The following is a 20,760-nucleotide window of genomic DNA, read 5'->3' as shown; positions in this document are numbered from 1 at the left end:
TATATCTAGCTAGTGTTTGAAGACAGGAGTGCCTGGTGTGCTCTGGTCCATGGGGTCACGAAGAGTCGGACACGACTAAATGACTAAATTCTTATATTCCAAGAAAATTATCTGTTGTACAAAATTTTGTTGGCATCCGTCTGTCTCGGGAGACAGTGGAAGAGTGCGCCTTTTGGAGGCGAATCAGGGTATTTTGATTCCACTGGTGATTCTGTGAAAGCAAAGCGTAAAGTATGTCCCAAGATGGTTAGACAAATTCTGCTAAATGGGCCTGTGAGGAGGGTGTCAGCCCCATGCCCGTCCGCCCCCAGGGGTGTGGCAGCCTCAACACTATGCAGTCTTGTTCTGCAGGGGTGCAAGTGCGAACTTCACAACCACAAGAGCAGTGCTGAATGTAATGTCACATTCACTCTTGCGTCACCGGCTCACAACATCCTCTTGAACATCATTCTGAAGTGAATAGTACAGCTTAATGGGTTTGTACCTGGGCTGTTGATGTCACCCATTCTGATGCCTCTCTCTTAGAGCTCAGTCTACTATGTATTTTGGAAAGTGCTTTCTCCAGGCGTCTCCTCTTCTGTTCTCTATGGGTTTCAGTGTTTGAAAAGATAAATTATATTTTTTATTAATGGAATACACATCCTCATAAAATGTTCTATCTTGTTTTAATTTTGCTTTCCCTCCCCACTCTCTCTTGCAGTGCTACAAGGAACTAGGTGATAACTCGGCAGCTGCTCACTGGCTGAGTTTGGCTTCAGAGTTGCCAGTCATCACAAAAGAGGTAGTGTTTGAGTGTCATTCATGTGTGCAGATGATGATTTAATAGATCCAAATAATATGCCATCTCATATTTAGTTGTATCTGTCTTCAGAGATAGACAGCCTATTAAATCTACACTTTAGTTTTTATTTTATCCTTCTTCCTTTTTGAGCAGTTTTCTAAACCAATTTCTGAGTAATTTTTAAAATAAAAATATGTCATTTTAAATAGGTAGTAGGTGAACCTAAATATTCAAACTGCTGAATCCTACTGATCTGATTCATATGTCATGCTAAGCCAAACCATGACTTAGCCAGGCTCTGGCAGAAAAGATCACCACCACTTTGCTGCTCTCTAGCCATTGTGCTTTGCCAAGTTAAGCCATGGTTTATATTGCATGATCTCTGGCTTGCAGTCTAGCTTTCCTGGTTTGCAGCTCATGGTTAGTATGGAGAACACTAAACCACAACCCAGGTTTGGACAGCACACAAAGCCAAACCATGGCTGAATTCAGTGCAGCACAGCGGCAAAATGACCTTGGAGGAGCAAAGTGGCTGTCTGGTGCATCTTGGTAGGCCATGCAAATTTTGCAAGTAAGCGGTGATAAGTAATTTTTCTATCGCTGTTATGGTGGGGCTGTTTTTTATAAATGTTGGATGGAATGTTAACATTTTATATGAATTTTTTATTCTGTAATGTTGCTTGGATATATTTTAGGTAACAGGCCGCTAATATAATATTAATATTGCAGTTAAATTAGATGAAACTGGCTGCATTGAACTTGTTATATTGAATTGGAGGTGAGATCTTCACGAACCCTGTCCGGTGTTTTTAAGCTGGAGTATTCATTCTAGGCTATAATGCCTCCAGTTGTTTTGAGGATCTTTCTTTTAAAAGTTTTCACCTGAAAGGGGTTTTATCTTTTGTTGCACAGCTCTTTAACTGACGTTTCGGACTATGCATATACTGAATTTTGCTCACTATTTTATATTATGCGAAACTGGTGTTACTGCCACCTCCAGAACAATAGCTAGTATTGCACTAGCAAATCTTCTACTGCAGGCTGCCAAGCTTAGGGAAACCAGATGTCCAACTTAAGAATTCCAGTCACTGAACAGGAAATTTCAGAGATCAAGAAAAGGTTAGATCCATCAATTCAGGCAGCAAAAACCTGTCAGACTTGGCTAGGGGAAGACTTTTGCTAACCAGGCATTTTAGGAAAACAAGTTGCACGCTGTAGGGGGAGTGTGCATCTATATAAATCAGAATTGAGTGTCAAAAGTGGAGCATGAACATCTAATGGCCATAACTACCAGGCTGGCCACAAGTGGCAAGGCATCCCCCAGTGGGGTCGGCAGGGGCACAGTTACCATTTCAGAATCAGGCCAAGCGTCAGCCAGTGATATTACAGCATGGTTAGTCTCCTAGGGGATACTGAGTTTTGTTGAATGGGAGTCTGGGGTGAGAAGCCATATGCTGGTGATCTTGTCTAATATTTCTTCCCCCAGAGTGAGAAACAGGACTGGAAGTGGATGGCTCTGGGTGAGAGCCTAGGACTAGGATGGGTAGCTGCTTTTGTTGATTATGCTTGACTTACGCAAAGAGATTAGGTTGTGATATGCCCTAGATAGATCTGATAGGCTGGGTATTTACTCTCAGCGCAAAGGACTGTGGCTGTTTTACTACTGTACTACTACATATCTTTGACTTGGAGAGGTACAGGATTGTAGCAGGGGTTGTCTTTTTAGCTCTTCCTTTCTGTCCACTTCTGGTAATTGTATAATACAGTGGTACCTCGGGTTACATACGCTTCAGGTTACATACGCTTCAGGTTACAGACTCCGCTAACCCAGAAATAGTACCTCGGGTTAAGAACTTTGCTTCAGGATGAGAACAGAAATTGTGCAGTGGTGGCGCGGCGGCAGCAGGAGGCCCCATTAGCTAAAGTGGTGCTTCAGGTTAAGAACAGTTTCAGGTCAAGAATGGACCTCCAGAACGAATTAAGTTCTTAACCCGAGGTACCACTGTATAGACTTTGTGTTTGAAGGGGGGCAGGGAGATAGAATGTTTGAGGTTCCCCAGCTGGATTCAAACTGTGCCTGCAAATGGACAACATCAGGGAGTATTGCTGTCAGCACTGATCAGCTGACCATCATTGAGCCTGGCTTTCCCAGGAAACATTGGGAGAAGACTTTTAAGCAGTTCATCTGCAGTTGTGTCTTTAGTAGGTAGACATGGTTTGGGGGAAACAGCCTGACGGGTTAAATTAGGGCCCCTGCTAGGCCAAATTAGGGCAACGAGTGAAAGGTTTCCACTGCTGTTTTGAAGTATAAACAGTATGGAAAAGGAAGAAGAGCCAGCCAGGGTTGTTTGTTTCATTTTCTCCCTAGGAGGTTGGGAGAAGAATAGCATGTTGATCATCCTGATTGTATAATTTTGCAGATGAGATTAGTTCAAACCAGCTAGCCACAAATTTACTTTGTTCCTTTTCATTCCTCCAGGACGCTGAAAGCAGTAGAGAGATGGAAGAGATGGAAGCAAATTCAGAAGGCTAAGCAAGTTGAAAGATCCTGTCTGCATAATAGTTGTGCAAATGCAGTGAAAGTTCCAGTCTAAAAGGTTTCACAGTCATTATTATCCTCGCTGGGCTTCATGAACATGCCGCAGAATGAAAATGAAAAATCAAACTGTGGTTTCAGCAGTCCTTTTTCAAAGAATTAGGCTGGCATGATAGTCAAAGAAAAGTGATTCAGCTCATTTCCCTTGATTGCTAAATCAGTATGCTCAAGTGTCCTCAAAACAGAAGTTACCAAGTTGATTAGTTTTTCATGCTTGTGTTTTGCATATTCACCAGCCAGACATTTCCAAGACACATTAATTGCACACTTCCTTAATTGTGATGTGATCAACATGGCACTTTGTGTGTTAATACAGTTTTCATAATACATTAGAAATTAATCAGTAAAAAGAAGGCCTATATTAGATGTGATGGCAGAATTAGGCACAAGATCTCCCATGGTTTTTAGATTAAAGCAGACCTGGGGAGGGTTTTTAAAAGGTTTCTCATTTAAAAACAGTTTCCCATTTAGAATCTCCCCAGCAGTGCGTTAGGTATATACCCAATACCTTTATGTTTTCCAGTTTATTTGCCATAACCAAATAAGCTTGAACTGGGTGGGTGTGGGGAGTAAATTTGGGAATAAGGTTTATGGGAAAGCTTTAATTGTCCCCTTTTCTAATACCCCACACTTGTAGTGATCAGAAGATGGCATTTCTTACCTGGCTTCCCAGCATAGAGGTTGCTGCTGGTAAATAGGAAGGGGAGGGGCAAGGCAATGGGGAGGTTGGTGTTGCGCAGGTACAATGGCAGGACCAATCCAATATTCCCAATGCTGCAGCTGCATCAATCCATGTCACTTTGCTCCTTTCCTTCTCTGCTACTGCCAGTGACTTCACATTAGGAGGCCAGGTAAGCAATACTGCTCTACTGGCCCACAGCCTCAGCCTAAACCCAATTACTGTTTTGATCTAAATGGAAAAAGGCAACAGATGTTGTTTTCTGGATTCCCCTGTGTTGCATCTAGTTTGAACTGGATGTATAAGGTAGAATTATAGATCACGGCTTCCTCTGGCAAAGTGATTACTGCTTAATCCGTGGACGCATGACACTCTGTTCACTGCACACGATAAATATTGTTGACTTGGCCATTTTTACTCAAGGCAGCGTAGTACTGTCACTTTCCATTGCCCCCATTCTTAATATCTAGGTGGGGATTGATAGGAGAACATGGGTACAAATACAATATTCCACAAGCTAGACTTCTGTTTGAGCCCTTATAAATAACTCTGAAATTATTTATTGTGTCCAACACATGCACCTTGTAAGCTATATGCATATTCAACTAGCTGCTTGTGGATTTTGTGTTCCTTTTGGAGTACTCCAACTTCTTCCGCACAGTACGCTATAACTGTGGCACCGCCATTCATTAAAGCCACGAGGGGCACCCAGCAGAAAAACTTAGAAAAACCTTAATGTTGGGGGACCAAATAATTTGCCTTCAGTTTTTGGAGGTGTTTGAAAGAACTAACATCACTGCTGCAAAGGGCAATTAAAATCTGTTTTAAGTTTAAGGAATAAAAACAAAGAGTTTTCTTCATCTGCTGGCCTTTAACAGGATATTCCAAGATACATTTTTAAAATTATCTTTCATTCCTTCTCTTAAGCCATGACCATTACCTGCTTACTGTAGAATACAGCATAGGGGGAAATTCTTGGTTTTGAAAGAGAACCAAGCTCTGTATTTTCCAGAGCTGTCACTGAGTTGTACAGAATATGCAATGCCTAAGAGGTGGAATTAAATTACCATTCAGTTTCAGCCTGTTGTAAACCAAACAATCTTACTACTTCCAGAGTGCAGAATAATTCTGTTTTCTGTGTCCTGTAATTTTTGCCAGGAATTCAAGTGGGATTTCTCAGTCCCCTTGAAACCTAATTTACAGCTCACTTTAGCTGGATAATTACAGTGATTTTTATTGAATACACGCTGCTGTATTTAACATTTCTAGAAAACACAATTAGAGAGAATATTTTATATAAAAATCATCTAATCTATTCACCTAAATATGTATATAACAAATCAAGTTGGAAGACAAGAAATACTTCAAAGATTTTCCTGGTGCATATTTTCCTGTTTCTTAATTCATATTTATATCTAAAAACATTAGATAGGCTGTCACCATAGTCCTATAAACATTCAGAGAAGCAAGTACTTTTATAGCCCTATTTTTACTGTGCTCACAAGGAAATGCAACTCGGTTAAGATTGCAAAATCAGAAATGTGGGTTGTATTCAACTTAAGTTGTACTCAGAGTAGACCCACTGAAATAAATTAACCTACGTTAGTCATGTGCATTAACTTCAGTGGCTGTACTCTGAGTAAGAGAAGTATTGGATACTGCCCTTTGAGTAGGTGGCAGTGTTATGTATTCTTGTGACCATGTGGTTTGGATGAGAACATACTGCCAGCTACTAAATCACTAGGGTGGTTCCTTGCATGTTCAAAATGTCTGGCCATAAAATGTTCAGTGAAGGGTTCCTCAAGTTAATTCAACATAGTGAAAGTTTCCCGGTATTTAAAGGTTTGTATAAATGCCTGAAATAATACTTGTTTTAAATACAGTAAGTCCTTGGATCAATCCTTGTTGCCCTTGCTAATTTACTGTAATATCATTACCTCACAATCAACTTAGTTCATGCCCCTTGTGAATTTTAGGCCATGCCATTGTACACAATCTAAACAATGCCCTACTGTAATACTTACTCCATACTTCATTCAAGTGAAGTACAAAGTGTATCTACAGCTTAGACCTGTGGGCCATTTTCCCCATACCATGTTGTTTGTCACTGGTAGTGTGATCTGATGGGTGGGAGGGCAGAGTTAAGACCTGAGTTGGCTGTGTGCACCTCTTCCTTGCAAGGGATGGCTGATGGAGACGTTAAATTAAAATAAATCAGTTCAGCAGGATTCCATGCAAACCCCTTCATGATTCAGGGAGCACTTTGCATTGGAAGCTGCTGCTAAAATGAAGAAAAAAACACCAGTCAAATTTGGTCCACAGCACTGATATGGGATCTGGCTGGTGGAGTCAGAAAGATTCCCCATCCCATTCTAAAACCACTAATCAAAATGTGCATCTGGATATTGGACATTTTGTTTGAGTGAAAATTGGAGTGACTAACAATATCAACCTTTTATTATTTATACCCCACCCATCTGGCCTTGAGGCTCTCACAAGTATTACTTGAAAAGGACCAGTTCATATATTTGCATTCAGAAGTACTTACGTTTTTCTGAAGTTAAAAATTCGTTCGATTTCTGTGCCTGACCAAACTATTTATTATTCCAATGAAAGAACTAATTGAAATGCTTGGGAGAGCCGTAAGAATTATTAGACAGTGACCAAAGTATTTTCTGTGAGTGCTGCTTTTAAAAACTATGCTCTGAAAGCATTTACAGAAGATGGAGAACTGTAACTAAGGCTGCAATTCTGTACTTGCTTACCTGGGAGTAAGCCCCACTGAACTGACATACTTCTGAGTAGATGTGATAGGATTGCACTATTAAGTACACTTTTCTGTTGTTGTCGTCGTCCTCCTCCTCCTCCCCACAATTTTGACATTCCACATGCTTATTTATGAGACCTTTGGTGATTCAGTGTTTGCTTTCACTATCCATTTCCTAATGTGTTTAAAGCTTTAAATTTCCATGTGTGATATTCTGATACTACAGAAAAATGATGTCAATTGCAAGCACATTTATTTTTATGTGAGATGGATGAATTAAGTAACTGATCTGATTGTGCTTCTGCAAGTAAGCCTGACGAACCTGACTAAAATGCCAATGAAGTAAACGAAGAAAGGGATCCTTCAGTAACCTCGCATGATATCAACCTTTAATTCAAGTACAGACATAGTCATGTTGTGGTGCCCTACGTAAAATTGCACTGTGTGATCATTTTAGGGCCCACAAAGCAGTGAGTATCTTAATGCACTTGACCGAAACAAGGTCTTTAGTATGATTGCTATAGCACAATAATGGTCCTTTAACTGAATTCCATATCTGACTAACCTCTCCCTGCCCCCAACCCCTGAATGAATTGCCACATGGGAGCACTGCGTGGGATTTTGCAGGCTGGGAGGAAAAAGCTTTGATAGGCTGGACAAGATCCTCTGGCTATGTATGTGTGCCTTACCCTTCATCTAAGGACCTGCCTGCCTGCCTCCCTTTGTTCCTTTACAGGAGATTGCTGTTATCACTAACACCATAGAATCATGTGTTGAAAATAAAATAACTTTCTGAAATTGGTTTAAGTAATCAAGGCAATATCATTTTTAGTGTGGTAGATGGTATACCTTGAGATCAGTATTTTGGAGAAGAGTAATCTCTGAGGAAGGATGGTTTGGGGAAAGTGGTTCTTCTCATTTAGAAGGAGGTGCACTTTAGCAGCCTTAGGTGGAAATGATTTATGTGTGTGTGGTGGTGGTGGTGGTTGTTTTTTTTTAAGTTGCATAAGTTTTGTTGACTAAACTGTGACTATAAAGGTGAAAATCTTTTATCACTGCACTGCAGCCCTCCTAGAGGGTTACTAAGTACTTAAAAGTCTGATGGACAAGAGGTAGTTCAAAAAGGCAGTTTGCATTACTGACAAAACTTATTTCCAATATCTATTTTACAGGACAATTATTTTCATGCAGCTGTATATTTGTTTTTAAAAATCAAGCTAATACAAGAGTTAATTGTAAAACTGGGTAGTTTTAACTTCAACGTTATTTGAAATAAAAGTGACAACACTGCCTAATGATGAGTATGTAACAGTTCTGAAATAAAAATATCTGCATTCTTTTTATATGACTGTGGCTTGTATCCAGAGTTCTGTGAGCAAAACTCTTCTCGTAGGACTTCTCCCAGGAGGAAGTGCAGGGAGGTGACGTTTACTGATTCATACTTCCCCCTGCAGTGCTCTGAAAAGCTGCTCCAGCGGGGCTGGAGAGCCTCTTCCAGGAATAACTTGGCTGAAGGGATAAAAATTGAAACCCAAATCTGATTCCAGACTTCTCAAGAAGTGTATTGCGACATAGACTGTGTAATTAACAAACATTGTATTAGTGACTCTAGTCAATAACTGGTTTCTTAAAATTACAGGAATTGCTTTAATAAAGGAAAAGGCCACACAAAGTTAAGACTTGCAGTGCATTGGTGATGCCTTCAACTCCTTTTTAGCCCAGCTGTGGCATTACCTGCCCCACTCCTGATGTCATACGTTGTTGTTGTTTAGCCGTTTAGTCGTGTCCGACTCTTCGTGACCCCATGGACCAGAGCATACGTTAGTGTAGGGCAAATAGACATGGCTTAGCCAAATGGGGAGGTCTGATGGACTTTATTAGGAGCTCACAATTTCCTTCTGTAAACAATCATAAGAACATGAGACGAGCCTGCTGGATTAGGCCAATGGCCCATCTAGTCCAGCAGGGATTTGAACTCTAACCACTACACCACACTGCTGCTTGGATGCCTGTGGGAAGCCCACAATCAGGACATAAGTGCAACAGCACTGCTTGCCTGTGATTTCCAGCAACTGGTACAGTATTCAGACTCTTACTGCCTGACAGTACAGATGGGACATCACCATTCTGGCTAGCAGGTGATGATAACCTCCTCCTCCTCTTTGAAGCTATCCAAGTTGGTGATCATCACTGTGGAAGTGAGGTCCATGGCATGAATAAGTACTTTCCTCTGTCCTGAATCTTCCAACATGCAGCTTCATTAGATATCCGTGAGTTCTAGTGTTGTTAAAAAAAAATTTTGTCTATCCACTTTCTACATGCCGTGCATAATTTTATAAATTTCTATCATGTGACTTGCCTTTTCTCAAGTTCTGAATGCTGCAACCTTTCCTATTAGGGGAGTTGCTCTATCCCCTTCATCATTTTGGTTGAATTATCTTCCTATGGATTGATGGGGGGGGGGGACAACAGATTCCCTGCTCCCATTTGCCTCTTGAGCCTGGGTCAAGCATGTGTGTTTGGCGGTCATAACTGCTATGATGGTTCTGGTGGCATCACCTTTGCTTAGATGTGCTGACTGCAGGATGGTTTTAAAAGATAGTAAAGAGTTCTATCATCTTCCACCCTGACTTCTGCAAGGCTAGTAACTTTCCCCCTCTCTCCAGCCCCTGCCGGATACCCCTATTTAGACGTTTACCAACAAATGTGGGTGTGGGTGGTGCTGTGGTCTAAACCACTGAGCCTCTTGGGCTTGCCAATCAGAAGGTCAGTGGTTCGAATCCCCATGATGGAGTGAGCGCCCGTTGCTCTGTGCCAGCTTCTGCCAACTTAGCTGTTCAAAAGCACACCAGTGCAATCGGCGGGAAGGTAAATGGCATTTCCATGCACTCTGGCACTTGTCATGGTGTCCCGTTGCACCAGAAGTGGTTTAGTCATGCTGGCCAAATGACCCAGAAAGCTAGCTGTGGATGAACGCCGGCTTCCTTGGCCTGAAAGGGAGATGAGCGCCACAACCCCATAGTTGCCTTTGACTGGACTTAACCATCCAGGGGCCCTTTACCTTACTTTTTTACCTTTTACCAATAAAGTCAAGTTCCACTTGAATTTTTTTGGGGGGTGGGGAAAAACAAATAATAAGCGTTCAGCTTTCAGAAAACAAGTGTTAGCTGATTAGGCATTTTAACTATGCAGTGTTGAATGTTATCTGTAACATTGTTCTTGCCTGTTTATCCTTTGTTATTTTTTTTATTTAAATCACTCCATGAACCAATAACTTGCACATTGACCACTTACAATGAACCATGTTACAGTTATTACAGCAAATATATACTATTTTTATGGTGCCCATGTGACATGAGAAGACTTGGTCTGTTTATTTGTATAATTTATTATTTCTGTGACCCCTGCTTTCCTTTGGAGCACATCAGTGAGGCCGAGGGGGGTGGGTCTTGTCCCATGCACACTGCCGGACCTGCGCCCCAGGGTGGCCACTTTGGTGCTGCTCACACAGCAGTTTGGCTTCACCCCTGAAGGCACACTCCATTGTCTCACGAGACAGATGGATGCCCACAAAAGATCCCAGTTTGTAAAACCCAATAAAAAGTTAATCACAATATGTGATTTTGTATTTTGGAAGAACAAACACATTTAAAATTTATTTAGACCTCTGCACCACTATGTTCAAATCCTGCACTACATGCGGAAATGTTGAGGTCTTCCCTTGAAAGGCTGTGATTGCCTGCCAGATTCCCCAAGTTCCTTGGTTGCATTATGGCTTCTCGACTGTCACCCAATAATCATCTTTAAAAGAAGGCTTTCCTGACTAATGTGCTAAATAAAATCTCCACATTTCTTAGCTGTGAAAAGGGCACAGATGTTCTCTCCAGTGGTAACTATGAAGAGCTGGCTCCTAACTATTGCATGTATGGGGACAACACCCACCCACGGGAGGTATCGTCGTCTCCCCTACTGGCTGGAAAGACTTCGAAATTTAATCATATGTTTTGGATTAGAGGATTGTTCCTAGATCGGCCCCAGAGAACAGCAGGCGCATATAGTGATATTCTGCGACATTCCAACCATTGTAGACTCTCACTTAGCTAGCTTTTTTCCTGCTATCCCTCAAAGGTGCCCAGTGTTTCTTTCTTTCTCCCCACCTCCAATCCTTTTTCTACCCACTAAGTTAGGACAGGAAGGCTTGAGACTCACAAACATTTCTGACAGGTGTTAACAAAGCAGAGTTTTACAAGTATAATGGTATAAGACCAGCACCATCCAGCTAGCTTTCATAGGTATTAACAGCACTTTTTAATCACTTCAAAGGAGAGGATTCATGAAAAATGTTTCTGACTACCACTGATGGTGACCTTACTGGTGCTGGAGAAATAATGTTGGATGGCGGCTTTCCTGACAGTAAGTGAACAGCCATGTGGCCTTGCCAAAGTGCTTGCTATTTGCGCTCATCTGAAACTTCTACTTTGGGTAGGTTATCTCTCTATTTCTTTAATCCCTTGCTGCAAGAAGACAAACAATTGTGACAGCATCTTTATTCGGAGGTAATAATAGTCACATTTTTTTAAAATGTTAAATAACACTCAAGTAATGTTTAATACAAAAGAATATTTTTAAAAGTGCTACTTATGGTCTTCACCCAAACATAGGAATAAGGAAACGCCTAATGGTAGATTCAAAAATAGGCTATATTATTTATGCATTTCAAAACCTTTCCTGAATATGTGGCTTACTAGACAAATATAAAGGCTGCTGGAAAGAAGAAACAGCTACGCAAGTTAACTCCTTGATTTTCAGCAAAAAGCAAACAAGTGCAGATTCCACTTATGTTTAAAACAGGGATGGGGAACTTCTGGGTGTTTTTGGACTCTCAACTCCTATTTATCCTTGACCACCCTAATAACAGACAACTATGCAACGCAATGTGCAGTTGGGTCACCATCATTGTACTAAGAAGAATTCAGTTCTCCTTGCTTCTTCCAAAGCATATGGCTGCTTCACAGGTTACTCTTTGCAAGACCTTCATGAGCTTATCTTCTATGCGGTAAAATGGGGGAGTGTGTTAGGCTGATGCTCTTCTTCATCAACCTCACATGCACCCAATGTGCTATTGCCTATGAACATGCCCCTCTGCAGGCAGAAAGCCAAGCAGGTTAAAACAGTCTGCATCTCCAACTCCTTCCTCTGGAGCAGCTCCAATGCTGGCAGTGGAACAACTCTACAGTAACTGGCTTTGAGGACTGAGTATTTTGTCCACCATAGCTGCAGCCACATGACCGGCTTTTGGGGGTGGGAAAACCTAGAAGGTGCCGGGGTGTGGACAATCTGTGGCCCTGGTCCAATTTCATGTGAGTGGCGAAGGGGAAGGAAATGGGAAGAAGGTGGGAGACAGACAGACAGACAAGAGGCTCTCCATTATGAGGTCTGGCACACAGGAAGAATGCAATCCCCAATGGAGTCCAGGGGAAATGCTGTTAAGAGTAGAACTGGCAAACGAGGAAATTTAAGTGTCTTGATTTCACGTTAAAGTGTAATGGTCTAGATGCTATTTCTAATCAATCATCTGGTAACGTTTATTAAAAACAGTTGGTAGGTTCCGAGTTGAATTTCAAGGTAGGAACCACTGATAGATAACAGAAAAAGAACAGTTTGTCCCGCAACCCAATGCAGAAAAATGCAGCCAAAGTATTTCCTGTTCCCTGGCTAGGAGGCGGCAAGCTGGCTGAGTGTGCACACTATACCAGGAGATTTTCATTTACATTTCTGCTCAAACTGGAAGTGACAAAGCTGCCAAGACGTGCCACATCTGTGCTGCAACTTGAGTAATCCACTAATGGATACTGAAGAGGCTTGGTCAAGAACAGAGCAGGAGCACTAGGTCTACAAGTGGCAAGCTTCTGCTGCCAGGTGCTTCTAAGAAAAAGCAAGTTTGGAGAGAAGCATCAGAGTTGCTTAACCCTTCACCTGCCTGCCATTTTTCCAGCGGCTGCTAGCATGATGGCTGTGCTCTTCCTCCGAAGTTGGAGGCAGTAATGTTTCTGAACACCAACTGCTGGAACCACAGGAGGGGAGAGTGCTCTGGTGCGTGGAGTCGTGCTTGCAAGTTTCCCACAGGCATCTGGCTGGCCAACTGTGAGAACAGGATGCTGAGCTTGATTTTGCCACTGGCTATTCTTATGTTCTGTGTGGCTCCCTCCCACAGCTGGCAGTGTTCCAACCATAACTGTCACAGGCATGTATCTCAACCCGAGAGTGTGGAGGAATTTCAGCAGAAAGCCAGTGGAATAGAAAAGGGTTGTGGTCCCCTTCACTGCAGCTGCTTTGCTTAAACTGCTTTTCCTTTGATGGGGCACTGTCACTCTCCAGGTATTGTTTGCAGCCAGCATGGCTAATATTCAGGGAGCATGGGAATTGTAGTGAATCAGCATTTGGAGGGCTACAGATTCCCTGTACCTACTTTAGTGGCAGTGGGAGAGGTTGCTACAGGAATAATTTGGCCCATATTTAGCACCACTAACCAACCGAAGGTTTCCCCCATGTCTTTTTTTTAAATGAAAGATAACTCTATATATGACTCGCCCTATGAGATGGGATGGAGCCACAAGGTTAATCCTTAGCAAAGTCAGAGCACAGATTACTTGTTCCTGGTTGCCACAGGTAGGAAGTATCTCTCTTCTTGTTCTGCTTCAAATATGACAAGTGTGGGAGGGACACAAAACTGCATGGGGATTGTCCCAGGTGACAACTGTGCACATGTACACATAATAATTAAGTGTTGGGCTGCCACCCTTAAGTGTCATTTCCCAGCTGATGGACCTGCAGTTAAAGGCATTGTCGCTGTGATACTCTTCACACTGACTACACATTATTTCCAAGTAAATGCTTCCTATAAAAATGCTTTCCACATAACACAACCGTACCTCCTTTTTTTGATCAACAATACTGTTAAGTGACAAACTTCTTGACACAATTTTTTGGGGAGGGGGGAGCTGAGAGAATCCAGGAGACCTTTTCTGTCTGCATGGGTGCCTGCTTCAAAGAGGCATTTATTACAAAAGTTCACAGTCCCAAAGGAAGTAACTGATGCCAATTTCCCACAACACCACAATAACGTGTCCCCCCCCCCCCAGTCACAATAGTCTCAGTGTATCTCAAATTTAAGATGTTTGATTGGAGGCTCTGGATGGGTCACCCAGGTGAGCTAAGCAGGCTCAGAAAACCCCCCAGCAGGTTTAAGCTTTCCACAGCGCCATGTCTGCCAGTCCAGCTCCTCACAGGGAAGAGGAACCTTTGGCTCTCTCCAGATGTTGCTGGACTAGAACTCCCGTCCTGGCTGACCACTGGCCATCCTAGCTGTGGCGGATGGGAGCTTCAGGCCAAGCCACCATCATCTGGGAGGGCGGCAGGTTCCCCATCCCCGTAAGAAAGGCACCGTATGAAGCCGTGAGCTTCAGAAAGTTAGGGGGAGAGGGGCTGGTGGGGGGAACATCAACTTCCTCTGGCAGAGGGCAGCTCTGAAAAGCCAGCAGGGGCTATGGAGAACTTGCTGGTGGAGCAGGAAGCCCCATTGCTAAGAGGCGCCCTCGACGGTCCCTCCGAGGCTCCCTCCCTCCTCCTCTCAGCTAGGGAGAGCGCTTCGCGGGGAAACGGACACCGTGTAAGGCAAGGGCTTGAGCACCAGCCCGTAGATGTAATCCAAGGTGAGCTCCTCGGCCGGGTTGGCTTCCACCTCGCACTGCTGCAGAAGGATGGCGGTGAAGAGGAAGAGCTGCAGCTTGGCCAGCTGGTCGCCGATGCAGCGCCTCTTGCCCGTCGAGAAGATCATGACCCGGCACGTGAGGTCCCGGTCGACGTTCTCCTGCCGGGCGTCCAGGAAGCGCGTCGGGTCGAAGACGTGCGGGTCTTTCCAGCGCAGCGGGTCGTGGTTGACGGACCACTGGTTGACGAAGACCACCGTGCCCGCGGGGATGTGGAAGCCGTCGAGCAGCACGTCGGCGGCCGTGGCGTGCGGGATGGTGACGGGCACGAAGCTGCTGTAGCGGAGCGTCTCGTGGAGGAAGGCTTCCAGGCGAGGCAAGGAGGCGCGGTCGTCACCCGTCGGAAGCCGGGAGCGGCCCACCACCCGGTCGAGGTCCGCCTGCAGCTGCCGTCGAAGGTGCGGGTGCTTGAGGAGGAGCAGCAGCACCCACGTGAGGGCGGTGGAGGTGGTGTCCTGACCTGCGCCGAACAAGTCCGCCAGCGTGGCCTCGACGTAATCTCCGCCCAGGCCCTGCTGTGCCCCGGGGCCGTGCTCCATGCACTCCAGGATGGCGTCGCTGATGTGGCGCGGAGGGGCGCCGGGCTGGACGGTGCTGCGGTGCTGCGCTACCTTGGCGCACACGAAGTCGTACAGCTCGCGGCTGACCGCCTGGAAGTCTCGGAAGACGCTGCGCACCGGGTTGGGGAAGGCCTGCAGCCAGGGCAGCACGTCCACCAAGCTGCCCGCCGCCACCGTCTGCCCGAAGCGGTGGTTCCTGCTCAGCAGCGCGCGAAACTCGCCGTCGGCGTGGCTGTAGCGCTGCCCGAAGCAGAGGGCGCACAGCACGTTGGCGTTGGCCACGACGAAGAGCGGCGAAGGGTCGACGTAAGCGCCGCTCTGGCTCAGCCGCAGCAGGCCGTCGATCAGCTCCTGCGCCTCGGCCGCCACGTGCTGCTCGAAGAGCTGCTTGCTGGGCGTGTTGGCCGTCGAGAAGGCGCGCAGCGTGGCGTGCGCCACCCGCCGCTGCGCCCGCCAGCGCTCGCTGTAGCGCCCGAAGGCCATGCTCTTGCCTCCGGACACCAGGCCGAAGGAGAGGAAGTCAGGCCGGTCCGCGAAGGGCACGGCCTGCTGCACCAGCGCCTGTCGGATGGCCGCCTCCCCGTTGAGCACCACGATGGCGCGCCGGCCCAGGCGCAGCTGGAAGATGTCGCCGTAGCGCCGCGCCAGCTCGCCAAAGGTGAGGTGCGGCAGGCGGCCCAGTTGCAGCACGTTGCCCAGCAGCGGCCACCCGACGGGGCCGGGGAGGCTCTTGCCCGCCGGCCGGGGGCTCCTCCTCGCCCACAGGTACAGCAGCAGGACGCAAGAAAGCAGCAGCGCCGGCTGGACGGCGCTCTTGAGGAGCGCGCCGACCGCCCCGTCGGGGGTCCCGCCTTCCGCCATGGGGGGCGCACGCCCGTGGGACTCCTAGGAAACCGGTTTCTTTGTGGAGAGACGCGGGAAGCCGTCGGGGGACCCTTCCTCCGCCTCAGCCCCGACCGAGCTCGTCGAGTGGGGACTTTATCGCCCCAGACGCTTCGTCCCGTCGGTGAACTGCCCCCTCCCTCTGCCAGATGCCTCTGGCTCTGCTCTGAGGAGTTCGCAGGATGCCCGTCGCGGCTTTATAGCTGTCTGGGAAGGGGGCTGAGCTTCCCTCCTCCCCTCGCGGTGGTCCCAGAGTCCCCCGTGCGCAGCCATTCCGTGCTTTCCTCCGAGAGAGAGAATGGAAGCAGCAGATTGATCCCTCGCACCAGGAATGTGTGCAACTTTCCAAGGTCTTCCTCCTGCCAAAGACAGCCTGATCCTCGCAGCAGGAGCCGGAGAAGCGGGAGGGGAGCGGAGTGTGAGAGCTACTGAACTCTGCCAGGCACCTTTGGCTGCCTTGGAAAGGCTGCTGCTTTCGTGACTGGAGACAAACTGGCCAGCGACGCTGCTGCCGCTGCCCCAGACCGCGAGGGATGCGAATGCCAGTCCAGTCCGAAGGGAAGGGCGGCAGCGAGCATTTGGTGCCTCTGCTTTGTCAGGACACTTCAGCAAAGCCTGGTGGAGGGGACTGTCAGGGGACAGCAGTTACTCGACTGGCAACCTGACTTTCCTTGCCTTTGGAGTAAGATATAGACAAGTTGACTTCTTTCTTTCTTTTTGCTTTGCCAAAACATCTCAGCTGTTTATCATGCTCAGAATTGGCACAGTTGGTTGTGGGGCTTAATAAAAAAAGGAGTGGGTGACCTGGAAAGACTTTGGGTTATCCAGAGGGGGATACTTTTGAAAAGGTTGCCATTCATAAATAAAGGAAACATAATTGTTCTATTCCTGCAAAGGGGTCTCTCAGATACTTGCACCTCTGAGACAAAGTGTTGTTTCTGATAAAGTTACAGCTTCATTGGAAATGCTTGCCATCTCGTCCATCATTGGGAATCTGAAAACCCTCCGATTCCCTGCACAGCTTCTCAACTCCCCTGCCAGCTCTTTCTTTAATCACCAACATATCCCCACAACACACACCTCAGCCCCATTCCTGCATCTTGCTCAAAGATAAGAGAGCACATAGGACCTCAGCTTTGCTGCTGCACAAGTTACTGATTTCATAAGGTTATGGGGGAAGATAGCTTGGCTAAAATGAGAGTGGGGAGTGAATTGGTGGGGCTTGTGAATTTTACTACAAGTCTCCTACTCCAATGCCCCCACCGCTCTGCTGATGCCAAACCTGTTGCTGCTCCTGCAAGTGCTTTGTCCATGTTCCAAGTCTCCTAGTCCATCCCACTGCATCTCCTAGCATTTGCTTGCGCTGCAGAGATTGTCCTTGGTTCAAATACCTCTTCAGCCAAGACTTGTCTCATAACCTCTGTTCCCCATCTGATATATGGGGATGAGGACTCTGTAGCGATGCTTATCCAATTTGGCACATGTGATACATAAATGACTATCGGACTTTGGAAAGCTCCTATCGGTGGATCAAGCTCATCAGTTTGGTTGGAATTAATTAAACTACATAGTTTGAACTGGAGTTTGAATAAATGTGCCATTTCTGTTTTCTGAATGGATTTTACTGTGGTGTTATTTTCCTTAGTGGGCCGTGCAAGCTACCACTTTGAATAATGCTTCTTATAGTGTAGGAAGCCCTGGGGCATGGGCCAAGGGAGGCTGCTGCCACCCCCTAAATCAATTAAAATCAATACAAATCTGAGGTTCTGGCCTCTGTAAGAAAAATCCTGGCTACACCCATGCCCCGGGAGGTGTTTATGGAACCAAGAGGGCAATGCCCCCCACCCAAATTGGGAACCACTGACTTAAAGCCTGTATGTTTAGCTGTACTCTGAGCTTCTCTTGAAGCTGAATTCCATGGAATATCCTTGTGTGCTCTACTTGCTTGAGCTTGGGTTCAGTAGCGGAGCACATGGTTGGCATGCAGAATGCCCTAGGTTAAGTCCCTGGCATCTCCTGCCAGCCAGTGTAGACAATAGTGAGGTAGATGGACCAGTGGTTTGGCTCCGTATAAGTCAGCTTCCTAGGTTCTGTCTCAGCTCTGAACAAAAATGTGCACACATATCAATAGGGCTGTAAAATCAATCAGAGTGCAAAGGAGCTGCCAATATAATCCTTCTCCCATATGTCTTCTTAGAAATAAGTCATTATTCACATTTTACAAAAAGGGAACTGAGCCTGGGAGAAGGAGACCCTGGCTAGTGAGCCTGCGGCTGAGTGGACATTGATCTCCAAGTTGCCTAAACACAAATCCACTGTGCAAACTGCTGAGTCACGCTGATGCGTACCAATCTTTGCAGAACCCTTCCATAGAATTGCAGAGTTGGGACCCCGAAGGTCATCAAGTCCAGTCCCCAACAATTGCAGAACAGATAGGTTCACTAAAATAAATGATGAGTTGCATGTCTTTTTTTACCAAAATTATACACTGGGAGGGCATAAGAAAGGACACAGACCCAAAGCAAGAGGTTAAGGTACATTGGACTGGTCTCTTAAGCAGCAAAGGGAGGTTGAGCTTCCAGTTATCAGGGGCTGTCGGTGGCGTGCCACTTAGAGATCACCTTGACGGAGCTAGGCAGCCTCAGAGTGTCAGAGAATGTGCTTAATGGGGTAGCTGTGAGTAATCATAGCTGTTGGCAGAGCATGTTGAAGAGGGAGCATCCGCAGGTCATGTTTTAGTGGAGCAGAGAAGCTGCCGCTCCGGAGAGCCTGACTGGAGCCAAACTTTTTGCAAACTTTCTGTTGTAAAATAAGATTAAGCTTTATTGTTGCTGTCTGAGATGATGCGATATCGTTTTAAGTCCTTTGCGACTTCAAACGTTTTCCGGTGTATCCCCCTAACATTCCTGGGGAGGAAGGAAATACTGTCGCATTATAAATTGACAGCTTGCACTATCAACATGTCACTCACAGCTGCGGTGCCAAATTGAGCCCGTCTGTTGCTCAAGGGTCTCTGCGAGGGACGTTTCCAATACAGAATAATTGTGACCACATGAAGTATTCGCGTGGATTTCTGAAAAGTATGTGTTTCGGTAGTTTTTTAGATGAGCCTATAGCCCAAAGGGGAAGCTGGTAGCAAACTGAAGATGGGATAACTCATTTCACTAGACTTTCTGGGACTGCACTCTTGAAAAATGGAAGCGCTTTCTTTTAGCAAGCTTGTTTTCTCCTGCTCTGGAGGCTAGGATCCGAACCAGTGGCTTCAAGTTACAAGAAAGGAGATTCTGACTAAGTATAAAAAACCCACCTGATGGAAAGAGCTATTCAACAGCAGAACAGACTCCCTCAGAAGGTAGTGGACTCTCCTTCCTTGGAAGTTTGTAAGCAGGTTGGATGGCCTTCAGTCATGGGTGCTTTAGTGAATATTTTTGCATTGCAGGGGGTTGGACTAGAGGACCCTTGGGGTCATTTCCAACTCTACAGTTCTATGGGTCAATGATTCTAAATAAGCTGGCATTAAATTCCAGAAAAACATATTTCAAAGTATGAGACGAATGTTAACAAGATTCAGCTGAGGACCTTCTCAGAAACCTTTTTTTTACTGCATAGGTGAAAGAGACACTGTGCTAAACATGTGTACTACAGTGGTACCTCGGGTTAAGAACTTAATTTGTTCCGGAGGTCTGTTCTCAACCTGAAATGGTTCTTAACCTGAGGTACCACTTTAGCTAATGGGGCCTCCTGCTGCCGCCGCTGCGCCGCCACCGCACAATTTCTGTTCTCATCCTGAAGCAAAGTTCTTAACCCAAGGTACTATTTCTGGGTTAGCGGAGTCTGTAACCTGAAGCGTCTGTAACCTGAAGCGTCTGTAACCCAAGGTACCACTGTACCCTGTAATTGTGTGTGCTCAGAAGGCGCTGTGTAGCTTATTAATTAGTTGCATTTGAGACTGAAACAATTATCTAATGCCCCCCCCCCAGCTTTGAACGGTAGCACAAAAGTGGTAGTACAAGGGCAAGTCTCTGCTTCCTGCCTTGAAATGGCAACACGATTTCAGCAGATGATTGTTGCAGCTGATGAATAATTCCTGGCTGGTCCCTTGCAGTGATGTGGACTGCCCAGAACAGGGGGCAACCTGTGCAGGATCAAGTTTGGAAAAGTATCAAAGACACCTGCAAGTTTTAAAGCCTCCATTCGTATTAGTGCAGTCTCCTCTGACCAAGGAAAACAGAACCCTGGTTAAGAGCTGGAACTTCTGGATTCTCTTACTACTTGGAGACTAGGACGTGCACAACAATATATATACACATAGTTGCAGAACTTCAGGATGTTTTAATCATTAATCTGACCATGTCTGCATGAATGAGAAACAATAGCCGCTGGATTAAAATGTGTGTTTTGTTCTATGAATTCAAAGTCAGCTTTCTTTTTAAAGAAAGTTGTTCAGCAATGGTTTTTGGTATTTGTTTTAATTAAAACCATTCAATCTGCCAACATTTGAAAACTGCCTTTTGCACGTATGCTGCAATTTTCAAGGGAAATCATTTAAGTGTCCGTGTTTACCTTACCACATTGTAGATGTGCTACCAAGCAACGTGGTAAGGGAACCGTTTTCACACCTTCCACTGATGGATGGAACTTAGTGGTTGAATCCTGCCCCAAACTTCCTACTGTCAAAAGAGGCTATTCTGCTCTTCAGCATGAGTCACTGATCTGTGTGTGTCTT

The 20,760-nt window shown here is 45.7% G+C and overlaps 1 protein-coding gene and 1 pseudogene across 6 annotated transcripts in view; one reads left to right on the top strand and one right to left on the bottom strand.

The window, feature by feature from the left end:
* RMDN3 (regulator of microtubule dynamics 3) overlaps nucleotides 1–8,166 on the top strand; it is a 34,353-nt gene extending 26,187 nt beyond the window's left edge. For all 5 annotated transcript variants that reach the window (XM_081209263.1, XM_081209259.1, XM_081209261.1 and 2 more), the window contains 2 exons: nucleotides 701–781; nucleotides 3,261–8,166. In XM_081209263.1, coding sequence (XP_081065389.1) covers nucleotides 701–781; nucleotides 3,261–3,314 — 135 coding nt within the window. In that variant the 3' untranslated portion in view covers nucleotides 3,315–8,166. The remainder of the gene's footprint in view (nucleotides 1–700; nucleotides 782–3,260) is intronic.
* Nucleotides 8,167–11,355: 3,189 nt separating this feature from the next.
* LOC308595128 (cytochrome P450 1B1 pseudogene) lies at nucleotides 11,356–16,154 on the bottom strand (annotated as a pseudogene). Its single transcript, XR_014013300.1, has 2 exons — nucleotides 14,111–16,154; nucleotides 11,356–14,072 (listed from the first exon to the last, which is right to left on the bottom strand). The product of XR_014013300.1 is annotated as a cytochrome P450 1B1 pseudogene (transcript).
* Between the last annotated feature and the right edge of the window lie 4,606 nt (nucleotides 16,155–20,760).

Source organism: Podarcis bocagei, assembly GCF_964188305.1.
Source record: "Podarcis bocagei genome assembly, chromosome: 1".
Taxonomy (NCBI): Eukaryota; Metazoa; Chordata; class Lepidosauria; order Squamata; family Lacertidae; genus Podarcis; species Podarcis bocagei.
Note: the sequence above shows the minus strand (reverse complement) of the source record. Positions and strands in the feature narration are given on the sequence as shown.